The sequence below is a fragment of the Populus trichocarpa genome, chromosome 8, assembly GCF_000002775.5.
Source record: "Populus trichocarpa isolate Nisqually-1 chromosome 8, P.trichocarpa_v4.1, whole genome shotgun sequence".
In the NCBI taxonomy this organism is placed as follows: Eukaryota; Viridiplantae; Streptophyta; class Magnoliopsida; order Malpighiales; family Salicaceae; genus Populus; species Populus trichocarpa.
This window is the reverse complement of record NC_037292.2, coordinates 11,350,554-11,368,698: the sequence shown is the minus strand read 5'-3', so window position 1 is coordinate 11,368,698 and position 18,145 is coordinate 11,350,554. Positions and strand designations below refer to the sequence as shown.

Genomic DNA, 18,145 nt, shown 5'->3' with positions numbered 1-18,145 from the left:
AAAAACAATTAAAGTGAAATTGATAGAATAAAAAACTTTTAGACCCAGTTCATTGTCTAATTTAGGTTTAAATTTAAATCATATTGAAATTAGTTAAATATAACTCAATTCACTTGACATATCCAAAAACAATATAATAGCCATTACAAATTCATAGAATAAAATAAAAAAAATAGATGAATCAAGAAAAAAAAGGAATAAAAAGAAGTATCTGCTTTATATTTTACATGAACAATAATGTAGGTGCATTGCACCTTGTTGTTTTAGTATAGAGTTACAGTATGGAGAAGAGTAAAATTTGTATGCATCCTCTTTAGGGAAATAATATTAATTTTTTTAAAAATATTAAGAATATAAAGAATGTTTTAGGCGTTTTAGGTTTGACAATCATGTCAAAACCAGACGAATTGAGTCTGACAACCATACTAGGCCCAAGCACCTTGGGTAGCTTTGTTTAGGTGTGTTTAGGCTCTAGTCCAGGTCTATTTAATTTTCTTTTATAAATTTTATATATGGATTAAGTGTAGTGCTTATCAGAATATTAGCAGATAATAATTAAAATGTTGAGACTTATAATTTTTTTATTTTTTATATAAAAAAATTCATTTAAATTATCATTAAAGTAACAAAAATTCAAGTTCAAAAATTATTTATAAACAACAAATCATGACAAAAATCTAATGTAATGTTTTAGATCTAAAAATTCAAATCATATCTTTCTATTGAAATGATTTATTTTTTATGTTTATGAATTTGTTGTTCCTTCATTAGAAATTCTATCTTTTCTTCTTTTTTCTCTCTTTTTTTCTATGTTTTTATGAATTTTTATTTTTTATATTTTTTAATCAAACTTCATGCAAAAAAAGTTTATTTAATGGGTGGTCATTTGTGATTTTTCACCGACGACAATATTATTTTATATTTTTTTTAACAATACTGGACTATATGTGTTTTGTTTTATTATACAATTTTTTAATTTTTTTAAAACTTTTTATAATGTTTGTCTAAACCTTTTATGTGGATTTATGTTGTAAAGGAGGTTTCTTTAAAGATATTAGTGATTTATATTTAAATTTAATGTCGGACCTAATTTACTTGGGTTTGACAACCATGCCAAACACACGTTACTTGGATGCAACACTCAAGTAATTTGGGTCTGACATATTTGTCAGATCCATGTAAACATAGGTCCTGCATGGCTTTTCAAATTTAAAAATAATAAAATAATATTAAAATATAAAATTGCCCCCATGATTATAAAAAATTACACAAAAACAATGTGAAAGAACAAAAATACCCTCATATGCAAAACTTATTTTTTAATTTTTTCGAAGGCTGAAGATATATTTTAACTATTTAAAAATATATGAAAGGTGAAAAAACTCTGAGGCAATAGATCTTAAATTTGTTAATTTCAGGGATAGAATAATATTTTCACTGTGTAAATAAACATTAAAAGACTACCATATTCCCGCTCAAACGTTTAATGACCAATGAGTCTGTGAAAAATACTGAAATAACCCAAAAAAAAAACTTTAATTTTTTCAACTAAATGAGCAAAATGATAATTGAACTTTATGTCTATGCTTAAACAACAAAAAATAAATTTAAAAATGTTAATTATAACTTATTCCCTTGTTCTCTTGTTCAATAAAACCATTTAATTATTCCTTGAAATTTTAAAATATAAATATAAATTTACTTTTACTCCATTATTTTTAAATTTTATTTTCGAGCCAAACACCTGCAATTACACCCGTTCCAGAACCATACGCCTTTTTGTTTTCAATGCAATGCTAGACGCAAAGAGCTTGAAGGTTCTGTTCGAAATGCAACGCAGCTATTTCAGCAATAAAAAGCACTTAAAGCAGTTAAATAGCTCTATCTGAAACCAGTCCGCAAATCCTGGGAAAGAGAGGAAAACACATAATAATTGGTTATCAAATCCTGATTCATGATAGCAAGGTCTTTTTTTATAATCGTGTCACAGGAATTTCAAAATGTTTTTCTGAAATAATATTTTTTTATTTTTAATATTAACATATAATTATAATAATATAAAAATAAAAAATAAAAAATAAAAAATCTTAAATCTTTTTAAACACACTTTTAAAATACAAAAAGAAACAAAACCTCCATACTTATAATTTCATATATTATTATTAAAAATAAAATTTTAAAAAATACATATTATTCCAGAAAATACTAAATCACACTCCCAGCAAATACTAAAATGGGTACACGAATCATTGTCTATCTTATTTAAGACACAATAATAAAGTCTTTTCATTTTCCTTAGAGTTTTGCAATTACTTTTGCATCACCCAATCCAAGCACGACACATAGCTCAGGATACAGACTCTTCCTTATCTCCCTGTAAACCTCGCCATTCCACTTCCTCGATGCCAGCTGAATTCCATGGCGCATTGCAGCCTCACTCAACCTCTCCTCGTTATCGTGGGCCCCCTCCACAATCCCCATCCTCACCGCCTCGTCTCCCCTAACCTTTGCTCCTCTCAACAGCACATCGCGTCGAGCCGAAGGCGATCCGATCTTAGCCCTAAAAAGGGCATGGACATAATCAGGTATCGTTAGCCCTATGTCAACCTCGCTCATGTACAGCACACCTCTATCCCTCTTCATGTAGACGTAGTCATGGCTCAGAGCCAGAACCATCCCCGCGGCGGCTGCGTGGCCGTTGACGGCGGCGATGGTTGGCATAGGGAGAGAAATCAGCTCGGCTACCACCGGCTTGAGCAGTTTCACCATGTGTGTGAGGCGCTCGCTGGCTTTGGGCTTGGAACCGGCGGCATGAGCCCAGGCTAGATCTAAGCCGTTGGAGAAGAACTTCCCTCGTGATGTGGTGATGAGAACCGAGCCACTAGTGGCTTGCGCTTTGGCTTCGTGAAGAGCGGAGAGGATGGAGCCGATAAGAGTGGGGTTTAAACGGTGCTCATCGTCGCCGGTTAATGTTAAAACGAAGATGTTGTTGGCCGTCTTCTCTAATGTGCACATGGTGAGTGGTTAGTGATGGCTTTGTGCTCTGGTGTGTGTTGTCCAGAGAAAGGACAGGTGCTGAACGTGGTTGAAGAGATTTAAGATTAGATTTTGCCTGTTATTGTAATTGAGTTACTTACAAATTGATCCCCATAACTTAACACAATTGCCACTCGAGTCACTTATTTACTTATAATCGAAGATCTTACCCTTATGCGTCCTTTTATCCGTGAGATAATTTTTTATTTTTAATTTAACGTGGGTATCCGGGTCAGCTTGCACGTACCTCGACTAATCTCACGGGCCCTGAAGTTAACGACTATGTAAGCCTCTAGTGACCATCATATGAGCAATTATGGGGTTTGAACCTAAAACCATAAAAGAAGCAAACCTCTTGATTTAAAAGACAATCTTTAACAAGCTTCATAATGGTAGGACAAAGTTCATAATCGAAGATTTCTTCCTTGTGCGTCCTTTGATTACAGATTCATAATAGTAGGACCAAGTTCTTTGGCAGAATTTTTAATGAAACGAAAAAAAAAAATAATTATTATTATTATTGTTACTGCTATTACTACATGTTTAATATTTTTCATTATTTGACTTATATCAAGTAAAATTATTTGAAAATATTGTACATGGATCCTGTTTTCCTAGACAACATAAGATCTAGGAGGAGTAGACTCATGAACAAGTAAGAAAATTACAAAAAAGATAGCCATTTTACCATCATTTACGCAAAATTAGTTGGGGCAATGCAACATGTTGACGTTACTAATTAAGGTAAATCCCAGAGAAAGGCCTTCACTGGATATTCTTTTTATACCTACCTTCTCGCGACTATACAGTAATACAATAAGAAATCAAAAATTAAAAAAACTCTTACACGGGGTTAAAGTATTTGGCGCCGAATTTATTTTATAGTAAATTAAAAATAATAATTTTTCATCTTCTCTAGCAGAAGAAAAGAATTTCAAGAGGATCAGATCAGTTATCGGGTCGGGGTTACCCGAATCGGACATTCACCAAGCCCTCTCCCATTGTGGAAACAACCTTGATTATCGTCAACTTCATTCTTGATGATTATGTCACAGTCAAACGCATCATCACCATCACCAGTTCCCTGATTTCAACTCAGGTCATCAAGCAACGAGGTTAGTGGCAACCGGAAGAACCCAGGTTACCGTGTTAAAGAAGAAGCCGAAATGGGGATTGAGAACGAGGCCTGTGTACAAGAAGAAATGGGTCTCGATAGTGAAAACCAATTATTTCCCAAAACAGATGAGCCAAGCATCACAATGAAGGAGGAGACCAAAGAACGGAGATCGTTGTGAAAGAGGGGCTATTAATCATGTACAAGGAAGAAAAAAAGAAATCAGAGGGTAATCAACAGGGGAGGTCATAATGATGAGCCTGGAAGAAAGGATGTCAATGTGAAGACAAAGGTTGTTGAAGAGAGAAAGGTCAATCGTGTTTCAGTGGAAGATGGAGATTTCCTTAAGAGAATGAATGGTATTTAGTGGGGGGGACTATGGTTAATGCGATTTCTAGTACTAAGGGAATGAAGTTGGTGGACAAGCAAATTGTTTATTTTGTTTTCCTAATCAAGACATGAAACTTGCTCGCTTGTCAACAAAACGATCTCCAGAGGTTAAGCATTCTACAATTTAGATTTTACTTGTTTTCATTGGTGGGTTTTTTTTTTTTTTAAGAATTTAGTCTTTAATTGTAACTTTAAATTCTTAGATTGGTCTGCTACTTATGGAATGTGGAATTGTGTCATCCCGCTTGTGAATTCAGCCAAGATGACAGTTCCAGGACGTTGTGTAGCTGCACCAGAAAACCTTTCTAGGTTTATTCTGTCTTCGATAGTTGGATAAATCAACATGGAGTTGCTGAAAATAAAACCATGTCAAAATGGAGCCTAGAGGCCCCTGCAGACATTGACTATACAGTTTATCCCCTCCTTACTCTGTTGAAGTTGCGGAAAATAAAACCATAACAAGAGGTGCCTTTCCTTTGTCTTCTGTGATGATGTTAATTTTATGTACATGCTATGTAATGATGACTGCACATTGTATTTATGTTATAAATATTCATGTTGTTTATGTGTCTTTCTTCATTCAGGCTGAATTCACTCTCGAGGAACTTGATTCTCGAAAACATTTACTGAATCTTCAAGTATGTGCGATTATACTTTCGTTCTCATCTTGTTGCCTTTTATGATCGCAGTTGCTTCATCATATGTGGATTCTTCTTCTTAATCCTATTACTCCTGCATATTTTTAATTGATAGGCATGACATGTAATAACAAAAGTATTGCAAGAATATAATCTATTGCATGAGCTCTGCATTTCCCCTTATTGATTTACACATTAATTATTTTGTTCAATAATGTTAGTGATGTATGCTTTTGTATGCTATACAAAACTGTAAGCAGTTCTATATTGCTTGATGACAATGGACTTTTCAGTTTGCACAAATATACTGCTGGGATCTAAGTGGATGCATCATACAGATAATTTATGCTAGTATGAGATCTTAATTGTTGGTAGTCTAATTGTTATCTGTCAAAACAGAGTGATCCTGATGAAGTGGCTGCAATTTTACCTATGGTGAGTAGGAGAAAGGGTACCCAGCCGAGTTGAGAACAAAACAAAGATGAACAAACTATATCAGACTCATCTCTTATTAAGCTTCTTGTTGCAGAAGATACTTGTAACTTGGAGGTGAAGTGCTTCGAATGCTGTCTTATGTTTTCAGAATCCAGAAAAATAATTGCTTTTGAACTCTTCTAATTCCTCTCTTGATTATGCACGAGATGGGGCCTCCAAGCACAGTAATGTGTGATTTAAGGGCATACAGAAACAAGTTCTCTACTGGATATCAGAATCAAGAAAGGAACTGATGTTGAGGAAGCAGCAAAAACTCTTCATCCATGCTGGGTTGCCTATCGGATAGGTGACAAGTATGTAGTTTCCCATATGCCTGGAGTATGCAGATGACCCTGTGATCACACCATGTGCACACAGGATGTGCAGGGAATGTCTCCTCTCAAGTTGGTAAACGCCAACAACTGGGCTATGTACAATCTTTCGAACACTGCTGAAGGAAACTGACCTCATAACATGCCCAACAGAGAACAAGTTCTGGGTTGATGTTGAGAAGAACTAGGAGGAGTCTTTCAAAGGTTTAAAGCTCCTGGAATGCTTGGAACATATTCGTAGGTAAGGATCTAGTGGAAAAGAGCATTGTTTTTTTAGTAAGCGGTCATCATTTTTGGACCTAGCAGAGATCCCATTGAGAAGGAGAGGAACTGGGTTCTTCAGGTTTGATTAAAAAAAAAAAAAAAAAACTGGCACAGAAGCAAAGGCAGAGGAGGGTTTTAAGGAGTTCAATGAAACCAAAGAAAAAATGGTATGCAGTTCCCAAGCACTTGCATCTCAGGATTCTTAAACCTTGCTCTTTAAACAATTATGATGGCTTAGCAGTTCATCATGGTCAACAAAGTTTCTTAACTATCTTTCTCTTGTTGCTTGGTGAATTTCAGGTATTGCTGATGCCTTGGAAAGCTGCTGGTGTGTGTATGAATCTAACTGCAGCCTCAAATGTCTTTTTAGTGGTTATTTTCAAATCTCCTGGTACTTCCTTATCCTGAACAAAGAATTTCCCTTCATCATGTTGAAACTGGCTTATATTGAACTATGCAGGATCCCACCAGGAATCCTGCAGTAGAGGACCAAGCAATAATGCGAATCCACTGGATTGGACAAAAACACACAGTTTCTGTTAGAAGATTCATTGTTAAGGTCAGATTTTTCTCCTAGCTTTTCAAGGTTTCAGAAATTAAGTTGAATTCATGGAAGCTCTAGTTTCTGGAATTTGTCGAAATCTGTCCTGAAACTTCTTACTTTGGGTTCTTTGAGAATTCTAAGAAATTGATTAGCGCATTCCACGTTGATGTAGATATAATGGTCCATGGTTTAATTTATTAAGACTTACCATCATCTAGCACAAGAAAACTGTTGGGGCCAATTGAAAATTAGATCTTAGCCTGACTTGGTTGAATATTAGATTAAGATTTTGAGTGTAAAACAAGAAAGTCATCCAAGCCTAATTAGTCCGGATATAATTTACCAATTGGAAGGCTTTTCTTCCAGGTCCTTGTCACAGGCCTATTTTTTTTTTTTTTCCTGCGTAATTGTTGTGGCAATTTGAGTGCTGACAATTAACTGTTCATCTATTCCTAAAGCTTCTTCAACAATGGCTCAAGGTCATTTTCACTATACTCGCTGTAATATGTATTCCTCCTGTTGCATTTGCCTGGAAATCCAGCATTGCATCAAATTGCTTTACAAGGCATCTCAGCCTGCACTATTGGTCTAGATTCAAATTTCTGGAATATAATTTGAAATGAAATTCTGTTTCACTCTTATTATATTGTGCCTGAGCTTTGCATTAGTCAGGATTGTGCTTTGATAAACAACAGGGCTAGCAGTCTGTGTTGAATAGTCCACGAGGAATAATTGGTCACGTATTTGACTAACCTTTCTTTAACCTTGAGTTTTACTAATCAACAGGCCTGTTAACAAGATTTTCTAAGCGGTCAGCACTTTTTTTATCTGTCTGTGCCATTGTTAGAACTTATCGCCTAATCATGCATGGTTTTGCTGTTGACCAAAGTGAGAAGGCACCGTGGAGCAACGCCTACAGCGTGTCCAGGCAAGGAAGCGACGCATGATTGACGAAGTGCCCATTTAGAATTTAGAGTTTAGAATTGAGGTTGAATTTGTTTTTTTTTTGTAAAATTTTGAAAAAAAAATTATTTTGAATTTAATTTTTTAGTGTTTTTAGATTGTTTCACTGAATTAATATTAAAAATAAATTTTAAAAAAATAAAAAATATTATTTTAATTTATTTCCAAACAAAAAATATTAAAAAAAATAATTTCTATAGATTTTTTAAACAGTGCAAAGTACAATAATGTATTTCAACAGGTATTCTAGCAAATTATTCTCTCTTAGAAGCTGAATGAATCAAACAACAGGCCAGTAAGGATTGATGACGACCAGTGTAGGCCATGCACGTGGTGGTCAAACATTGGAGGAACAAGGCATGGGATAGACACGTGACCATGAACCCATCAATGGGATAGACACGTAGCCATTGATGATTGTTCGATCAAAGCAAAGAACCACTGACATTTTGTAGGCTGTCACATGCGTCATGTAACGTTAGCATAAAGCATCTTTGTGTTGACCCTACGGATGGGTCAAAAATATGTTGGTGTAGGAGTTTAGAAAAGCCAGCCAGCCACAGCTTTCAAGTTAGCTGGGTCGGTTAAAGTGTAGTTGTTGTTATCCGAGAGATAGAAGCGTCAAGTGTCAGAAACCCAACTCAGCCTGTACTTTTGACCATTTTACTTTGGCTCTATGTTGCCTTTGCCTATCGGCTTGGGTTTCTTCTGTTGCTGTTGCTGTTGCTTCTCTCTAAACTTCGCCTGGCTCGGCTTATTATTTTATTGAAGCCGCTCTTATTTTATTTATTTTTTCTTCCAAATGGCCTTCTTGAATGTACTTTTCACAAGATTTTATGATAATTTCATGGGATGGCCGAGCTCTTTTCCGTTGCCGAAAACTGAAGCTGCAAATGATTCGAGCTTTGCAGAGTTTAGATTTGTTCAACTATGATACTTTAATCACAAGTCATTTAAAATTTATTAAATATTCAAATTCAAGAAGAAACAAATTTCCTTGACATATACACACACACATAAACAAGCAAAAATACTCAGAGATTGTTAAAGGATATTTGGCCTTTTATATTTTTTTTTTCACTCTCGCATTCATAATCTGTCAGTAAAAACACGTTGCCTATATTTATATGATCTATGACTTCAAAAATATTAAACGATGGGTAAATATGAAAAGAGCAATTATCAGGTCAAACACTATATAATATGATTGGATGTATAAAACCGTTTAGTAAAATCAAGATTGGTGGTATGCGCTAAGTTGCGGTCAGATCAAATTGTTTCTAACATAAAAAAATGCTCAAGAAAATCAAGAGTATGGTCATTAACTTGATTAGATCCAATAAATTGGTCAATTTAATAATATAATAAAAAATAAGTAGCAATAACATATAAATCGAACAAAGAAAATCGGTCTGGGTCAACTTGAGTTAAGATGTAACCCATCACATAAGATCAAAATAACCCCATCAAAAAGGAGAAGAAAATAGTGAAACTCCATCCCTAACAAATAAAAAATTAAAGAATGAAATTCAGAAAAAATAAATTGTAAAAAAAGACTTAAATCAACCTGAGCTAACCTCTCCAACCCGTGACCCGGGTCCAGAGGTCGGGATTACCTTATAGAAGGCAAATCCAAAAAAATCATGAAGCCAAATTATCGATCAATAAAATATTTGAGGGATGAAATTGAAAAGGAAAGTTTCAATAAAAAAGGTTCTAAAACAAAAACAAATAGAAATAAAAAGAATAAAGACCAAAATTGACATAAAAATAAAATGAAATTAAATTTTAAGGGATGAAATTAAAAAACAAATACAATTAACAAAGGGATTCAAAACCAAATAAATAGAAAAAAAAACATAATTTTATAAATTATTTCAAATAAAACAAATAGTAATTAAAAGATTAGAAACTAAATCTAAAATAAAAACAAATGGCTTTCATCGTGGCCTTTATAGGCACATGCTTGGAAAGCTAGCCACCGAACAATATTAATTATAGCTTTGATACGTAGGCGATTTCTTATGATTGATTCATTAAAACTTCATAACATTGCATTACAATTCAATGTGTTGAATTTTCCTTCCTAACACGACTCAACAAAAGATAATGAATCACATTATTTACCTTCCTCCAATTATCAAAGACTTTGGATACAAAAGTATTTTATCTCGATCTTCCTACTAGCTTATCAAAAAGGTAGTATAATAAAGGTAGTATAATAGATAAAATATAGCATTCACTATATTTAAGTACTCTAGCTAACTAAAAAGTGCTCTAAACCAAAAAGACTTAAAATTCAAAATTATAATTCTCATATTTTGAAAAAATGATACTCTGAATGAATGCATGGGCTGGAATGGATTGTCTTTGAGACAAACACAATGAATTTATGTTCTTTAGTTAACATGAATATCCCATATCACTGTATATAATCTTGGATCGCATTACAAACAAGTAACATTTATTTTTTCAAGCTAAATTCTTTGGCTTTTAGATGGACATTCATTAAGTTTCTAAAATTCATGAGTCATTTCATCAAGATTTCAAGAATGAGTCGCCTTGTTTAAGCAATAACTACAACAAATGCATTGTTGTTTGGGGGATTGACATATTGTTTCTTTAAAAAAAAAAGTCTAGAGTTCTTTGTTTTCGCGTATCCTATATTAAAACTTAACTCAAGGCAAAGTAAACCTTGTCGTTGCGCTAGGTGCGCCAATGGTGTTAATATCTTCTTTAGCCATAACCAGTTTTCTATCCTGGAATTTCATATAAGATTAGTCCACCTGGGTTTTCTGGTAACCCTGAACTAAACAACTAGGTGACGACTCCTCGATCCCAACATCCTGCCACGTCGCACGTGCGACAAACCTAAAAAATATCATCACTATTATTTCAAGAATTAATCTTAAAGATTAATTCAAATCAAAATAAAACTACATTAAATGCATGATAATTATTTGTCTAATTGATATCATCACACATTCACGTAATTAAAGTAATTAAAGTCCTAGAGAATTCAATTTTATATAATCCATAAAAATCCATCAAAGCCCTAAATGCAAAAAAAAAAAAATAGGAAATATAAGATTCCAAACACCAAAAATTAGAATTACCTCAAATTCTTGTCTAGTTGTATATTTGTTAAGAAAATGAAGAGGGTAGAGGAAAGCAACTGCAAACCATAACCCCTTGCAACCTTTCTAGTTGTTACCGTGATAGATAAATAGATTAATGGGAGATAGGATTTGTTAAGACAATTAGAGAATACTTTCTTTTATTTTTTCTCTTTATATTTTATTTCTGGCTGATTGGGCCAATTATATTTATTTATTTAAGAATAAAGTATTTGTATGGGACTAGGCTACATATTGGCTATTAGATTTTTTTTTATTAAGTTAGAAGAATTTGTTTATTTGGATGAGCTGATTAAATTTTCTTAGGGCCGTAAAGATTTAAAAATTAAACCATATAATATTAAATTATTTTTTGAAGTTCAGGGGAGTTATAACACCTATAACTTGTGTTGTAGGTCCGCCCTTAGCTAGTTGTGTTGAAGAAGTGGTAGCATGCAGTGGCCCTTTTTTATTGCAAGCTAGCTAGCTCCATTTAAGCCATCATTTTCTGTGAATGGAAGTTGATTAGTTGTCAAATAATAGCTGTTTTAGTTTAGGGGTTTTTTTTAAATCTAATTATATCAACATTTTTTTTTTATTATTAAAATGGATATTCAAATTAGCTTTTACGTACTTCAATTATACGATCTTAAAATTAATAATTATATAAATTTTTAATAAACTTGAAAATTATAAAATTTAAATTGTTGATCTCGGAAAAATAAAAATATCTTCATCTTTTTTAATCTGATTGGAGCTGGAAGAAAAAATTAAAAAATCTTAGAGAATTATGTGTTGTTAGATTAGTTGATTGTCTTTCCAAAACAGGAATTTGACCAGCATTAGTAGATGGAAAGTGACACCTGTTATTTGGTCTTCTTGGTATTAAAAAAGAAAGGAAGTTCCTTTTACCTTTTTAGCCCTTTTCCAAGCAGATTTGGTCATAAAAGACCCCATCTTAAAGGGTAAAAAGGAAAAAAAGTCTCACAAACATCCTAAACTAAACTTTAAAAAGAGAGAGAGAGAAAAAAAAGCCTTCAAACTTTTGCAATCAGAAGGCAAAGGCTAAATAAAAGCCGAACCATATGAATGAATATTAATAATTTAACAATTATACTATTATTATATGCTTTTTTTGACTCCGTATTTCTAAAGAAAAGAATCCCTTTATTAAACGTGTACACCACATGCCCATGGTCCCCAGGCTGGGCCACGTCTCACGTTCTATCATGTACCCTATCTTATGCTATATATACACAACCACATCTCTTCTCCTCTCCTCTCCTCACAAGACGTAGCGTTCACTCGCCGAAAACCCAAATCATGTCAGATACACTTCGAAGTGGTAACTCCGCCGCAGCACAGTCGCGTCCCAGCCGACTCCAGCGGAGGAGACCGGCGTCCTTGCAGATCAGCCCGGCTTCTTCTTCTAGCTGGAACGCTGCGATTCCTCTTCTTTCTCCGCTTATCACGTCGCCTACTGCGATGGATATGAAGTCTCGGGACGATCCGCCCTCACCGCCGAGGATTCAGGTAACGGAGGGGGAGAAGCCAGTGGTGTTCAAGAAGTGGCAGCATCCGGCGGCTCCTTTTTGTTACGAGCTGGCTCCGTTTAAGCCATCGTTTTTTGTGCCTGTATAGATTTAGAAACTGGAATGGATTTTGATTAGTTATCAGATAATAGAAGTTTTAGTTAGTTTAGGTTTTTTTTTTTTTTCTGGCATCTAATTATACAAACATCCTTGTTAATATCTTCCTAACAGCTTTTTGGGTTTATTTTACACAACAAAGTAACGGTATTGTGTATAATGTCATTGCTATTTTACTCTTCTTCTTTTTTAATTTTCTGTATACAGATTACAAATTAAAAAATTAAATGGCATTGTTCAACTTGGAGATTGTAGCATTGGAGGTCGTTCGGAATCTTTTTCAGATTCAGAAGTGCTGAGCGGTGATGGCTGGTTTCGCTTCTTCTTTTTTTCTTCGAAAACAAACAGAAAACCCAAAGCAAACAAAATTTTATCTTTGAGAGAGATTTCTTTTAGCAGTTCTACTAGTAGCCACTGAAAATTGAGATGATATCCAGGCCGAAATACCATACCAGTAACGATCAGGGGTGAACGTACGGTTAGCTCCTGAATTGCAACAATTAAAAGCAATTATGTCGACCAAGATATTTTGATTTGATTTTTCAGCTTTTTGGTGTTCCGTATTTTAGATAATATTTTCAAATATAAATACTTTTTTAAAATAAGAATTGAGAGGTTGAAAAGGTTGGATTTTGGTTTGTTTAGTTTTCAAACCAAATCAGGAGTTCATCATTTATCTGTATTAGTCACAGGTTAAATATTATAAAGTTTCGTATCTTCATATCAATAATTATAAATAGATTTCTTGGCCTTGGACTATAAACTTTACAGCTGTGATGCATTAGTTTTAAAGGGAAAAAAAGCTATTTTTATCTACTTTTACATCTGTGACGGTAGTCAAAATATACAAAGTTTTCAAAAATTTTGATTTTTTTAAATTAATTTTTTTGATTTTTTTAATGTATATATGTTAAAAATAAAATTTATAAAAAAATTATTTTAATATATTTTAAAAAAAACTTTAAAAAATAATCATTAACATAAACAGTATCACATCTAACAATCAAAGAACCTAAATAGTTAACCATCTAGGTGGTGGTCCAGTGATAAGAGCTTGGAACCAAGAGGTTTGCTCCCTTTGCGGTCTCAGGTTCGAGCCCGGTGGTTTCTCATATGATGGTCACTGGAGGCTTACATGGTCGTTAACTTCAGGGCTCGTGGGATTAGTCGAGATATGCGCAAGCTGGCCTGAACACCTACATTAAATAAAAAAAAAAAAACCTAAATAGGTCGATCGACAAAATTAATGGTCAAAGAAAACAAAAACAGCAGCTATAATACGTAGTCGATTGTTTTTTTATTATTATTTCCCCGGTAAATACATAGCCCATGGGTTGGCAAATCAAAATCAGTGGACTCACCGACAACTTCTATCTCCAGCTTGATCTGATCCCATTTTCAACGGTCATGCTCACACGCAAATAATCCAAAGAAACCCATAGCACGGAAATATAGACCCACGTATAATACTCTAAAAGTTTTTTTTTAGTTTAACGTGGGTGTCCGGGCCAGTTTGCGCGTAACTCGACTAATCCCACAGGTCCTGAAGTTAACGACCATGTAAGCCTCCAGTGGTCATCATATGAGCAACCACAGGGCTCGAACCTGAGACCACAGAGAAAGCAAACCTCTTGGTCCCAAGCTCTTATCATTGGGCCTACTCTAAAGTATTTTAAACAATAAAGAGTATGCTCTTTGTATTATTAATCTCTTAAAAGAATATAAAAATTTGGAAGCATGTAAGAAGAAAAAGGATATTCGATTTTGCATTTGAATGGCTATATATAAAGAGTGGTCCTCGATGGCTCAGTAGTCAGTCAATTATATCAGAACTAAAAAAAGAAAAAACTTCTGCAATCTTGCAGGTCAGAAATATTATTCATCTAAATACGTGCAGATTTTCTTAGATTTAACTCCTATATAAGCTTTAGAGATGCTTGAAATGTACATGCCATCAATGGACGGTAAGATTAAACGTTTGAATTTGCTTATTATTATTTAAGAAAAATAAAATAAAATAAACAGAAGCCCTTCTTTGCTTTCTATCCGTCAAACAAGAAAAAAATCAAAATTTAAGCATATACTCGAAGGAAAAAGGATTTGGATGCGGAAGAAGCACATATCGCCGAGGAATTCTCAATTATTCAGTGATGTGAGATTTGACCATGCATTCCATCTTTTGTCAAATTTAGCACCCAACCAAGAGCAATGATAGCCGTAGTGGGTCCAAGGACCCGGGGCTCCACCATGTACTGTCGGTTTGAAATCTCTTCTAACTATATCAAAATATATATCAAAATTACATCAGATCCAAGTCTAAAGTCTCCACTGAATGAATTCCAAGGCAACCACAGTATGATTCTTGGATTTCCTGTGCTATATATCAGAAACAAAGTGCACCCATCTTTGTTTGCAACTCACTGGGATGTTAGGCAATTTCCTGTGCAGGCATGTCGATAAATTTCGATGTCCTATCGAGCTCTGTGGGTAAGGAACTAATGTTCTGTCAGATATATATATAAAGGAAAAAAAAAAAGACAAGTTGATAACTTCATATCTACTTCCCTAGATTTTGATTCAGAACCTGCAATTTTCTTTTTTTCATTTGTTTGTCTCACAGTTTCAGGCAACGCTATACCAGACAAGTTCGAACTGTGAATGTTTATTCGCATCAAACAGCGTGAGATGTTAGATGTTTCAAGAGTAGGCAGGCTCTATTGGGCACCGTAAACGTGAAGATTCTCTGCCCTCGACAACGGGTTTTTCTTTCAAGAATCTTAGCTGTCCACAGCACCCACCTAAGAATTTGATCCCGTTACGTGTAATGTCGACACCGAAAGTCTGAATCCCTTTGAGCTGGGCTTATTCTCAGAAGTCGACTCTAATTTCGAAGTCAGCCAGTCCAGGCATATAATATTTTGATACGAGGTCGCTCTTGGGCCTATGTGATTTCTCTCTCTCATTTACCTAGAGACTCTCTGGCCCAAGTATAGTTAAATTAAATTTTTCGGAAGGGAAGACTATACAAGTTGAACTTTGAAGCCGAGGCCATGGCATAATCGATTTAAAAGAGGTGATGCTGTATCTCTTAAATCGTTATATAAACGAGTATAGTTCTGTCAAATCCTGTTTTTTTTCGCAGGAACTCGAATAAATGGATCGAATTTGCTGTTCTGTTTACAAAATCACAAGTAGATTTGTTTTCATTATGGTGCACAATAAAGTCAAGCATGATATGCATTGCGCATAAATGAATGGAACAAGAAATTTTCTTTACGTTCAAAATAGGAAAGTGACGTAATGAAAATGGGGTGGCTTGAAAATAAAATGGGTTGGAGAATAATAGAAATCATATCTTGGAACCTCACCTAAAAGTTTAAGTTTTTTAGTTGAGATGGTTTTTTGAAATGGTATCAGAGCCTTGATGACCAAGCGGTCACGAGTTCAAATCTCACCATCCCCATTTATTTGATAAAAATTAAGCAATACAAGGTAATGTGAACCTGTGTAAATTTCAAGACTAAAGAGCTTTCACTTGAGGGGGTATGTTGGAGAATAATATAAATCATATCTTGGAACCTCACCTAAAAGTTTAAGTTTTTGGGTTGAAATGGTTCTTTGAAAAGAGGGAATGATTGAGATTTTAGTATGGATTGTTTTTAAAGTTATTTTTTATTTAAAAATATATTATAATAATATTTTTTTTTAATATTTTTAAAAATTATTTTTGATATTAAAACATCAAAATTATACAAAAAAAATAAAAAATAAAAAATTTCTAAAAACACAAAAATAAACACACTCTAAAAAGTCTATTCTGTGTTCAAAGATTAAATTGACATTCAACTTATATCATCATTAAAAAAAATAAAAACTATTTACTTTATAAATTTCAACTCACCTTATCCTCTTAAGACAAAATTGAAAATGACTTTACAATTAAGGAAATCACTCCGAGTAAGCAACAAAGAAATCCACTACCGCAAATCAAATTGAGCTTTGATATATATATATATATATATATATATATATATATATATATATATCGCCATTGTTTTTATTTTCGTAATTTTTTTTATGGGATTTAACAATTCTACGCTTATGATTGTGGTTTAAGGTATCTGTACAAAATATAAGAGTTTTTGAAGTCCAATTTTGTTTCACCAATATATTGAAAAAGAAAAAAAACATCAATCATTGGCCACCACGTCTGATGTAGATTCAACGTTCTATATATTCGTAGAGACGAAAGGTCAATCATATCTTTATAATAAAAACAATTTTGTAGATAGATTTTGTAGTGCGCTAACCCATGAGAATGAACAGCATGATAGTGAAATGCCATGATTTATAAGCACTCAACACGCTTTGAATTCCAAACCCCTGTAAATAACTTCTTCGAAATAGTGTTCTGTTGTTGAGCATCTTGACTTGAGTTATTGCATGTATTTTACGTTATGATGATTATTTTTAAAAATATTTTTTTATAGTGATTTAAAATATTTTTTTTAAAAATCATTTTAAATATTGATATATTAAAAAGATTAAAAAATAATATAAAAAATTTATTTAAAATAGTGTTTTTACCAACAAAAAAAACAAACAAGTAAGGGTGGTTATTTTCGATTCGGTTCAGTTTTTATCAAAAAAAATAACCAAACTGAATTTTTTTTTAAAAAAACCGAAACCGGGTCAAACCGACCGGTTTCGGTTAGGTTTTTAGGGGAAAAACCGGTTCAAACCGGTTTGGCTCGGTTTTTCTGGTTTTGGCTCGGTTTTCTTGGTTTTTTTCCGGTTTTGGTTCAGTTCGGTTTTTTACTTATAAAACCGAAATCGAACTGAACCGGCTGATTTTTTTAAAATTTTAATCGGTTTAATCGGGTTTTTTTTCAGTTTGGTTTTTTCAATTATTTTTTTTTATTTTTTCGATGTTTTTACTCACTCCTACAAACAAGTTAATCATCACTACAAGGAAATCAAGTTTTTTGGGACACTGGCCCAGTATATCTTCCTAGAGTCAGAGTTAAACAAACTAAGGCATTCAGCCCAATAATTTAGCCCTATTCTTTCTTTCTCTTTATCATTTCCAAATTTTTTTTTCCTTCTTTTTGCTCAAAATTCCAAACCCAATTTGGAACAAATAATAGAAAAACCATCTATCAAGAAAGTGAGTTTGTAAAACAACACGACGAATATTGATTGATTGCTAATAGAGGCTGTCAACAAATAATTCACCAATTCGATCATCAATTACCAATCCACGAATTGCGTAAATCAGTCAAAAAGCCATGAAAATGACTTCTCTCTACAATATTGTATGCTACAAAAGTGAATAGTGGGGGCGATTTTTCAACAGCCTCGCGATATTCTCCCGACAAAAGCTAGTCCATACATCAGCCTACGTGCACTGTGGCAGAAATTTGCTAGCATCAAGCCAATATCCAGTCTCCACTAGAAAATATTGTTTTTTTTTTTTTTTTCATGAGTAGGCTGCAGGTGCAGGGCCCATGTGATTGACACAGCCACTAGTTATGCACTAAACATCATGTAGACGCATGCCAATGTGCTCCCTGTCCATTTACATCTATGGATTAGTCTCCTACAGTTATCTTTTTAGCTGAGCCG

General features: G+C 33.7%; 2 protein-coding genes and 2 long non-coding RNA genes across 9 annotated transcripts; 3 read left to right on the top strand and 1 right to left on the bottom strand.

The window, feature by feature from the left end:
• Positions 1-2,138: 2,138 nt before the first annotated feature.
• On the bottom strand, positions 2,139-3,212 carry LOC18101590 (enoyl-CoA delta isomerase 2, peroxisomal). Its single transcript, XM_006379816.3, has one exon. The coding sequence runs from the start codon at positions 3,013-3,015 to the stop codon at positions 2,296-2,298; it is 720 nt and encodes a 239-aa protein (XP_006379878.1). The 5' UTR covers positions 3,016-3,212; the 3' UTR covers positions 2,139-2,295.
• A 528-nt stretch (positions 3,213-3,740) lies between these two features.
• LOC112328364 (uncharacterized) lies at positions 3,741-8,544 on the top strand. Of its 6 annotated transcripts, none has more exons than XR_008059771.1 (8): positions 3,741-4,647; positions 4,744-5,005; positions 5,125-5,178; positions 5,578-6,225; positions 6,328-6,415; positions 6,549-6,620; positions 6,709-7,780; positions 7,997-8,544. It is a non-coding gene; the product is annotated as an uncharacterized LOC112328364 (long non-coding RNA). The 6 variants fall into 6 exon arrangements; XR_008059772.1 differs by having other exon boundaries at positions 3,744-4,647; positions 5,578-6,415; positions 6,709-6,807; positions 7,640-7,780; XR_008059770.1 differs by having other exon boundaries at positions 5,578-6,415; positions 6,549-6,639.
• Positions 8,545-12,138: 3,594 nt separating this feature from the next.
• LOC18101589 (uncharacterized protein At4g14450, chloroplastic) lies at positions 12,139-12,680 on the top strand. The gene has a single exon (XM_006379815.3). The coding sequence runs from the start codon at positions 12,195-12,197 to the stop codon at positions 12,510-12,512; it is 318 nt and encodes a 105-aa protein (XP_006379877.1). The 5' UTR covers positions 12,139-12,194; the 3' UTR covers positions 12,513-12,680.
• A 1,707-nt stretch (positions 12,681-14,387) lies between these two features.
• On the top strand, positions 14,388-15,692 carry LOC112328328 (uncharacterized). The gene is made up of 2 exons (XR_002983089.2): positions 14,388-15,007; positions 15,141-15,692. It is a non-coding gene; the product is annotated as an uncharacterized LOC112328328 (long non-coding RNA).
• Positions 15,693-18,145: the final 2,453 nt, after the last annotated feature.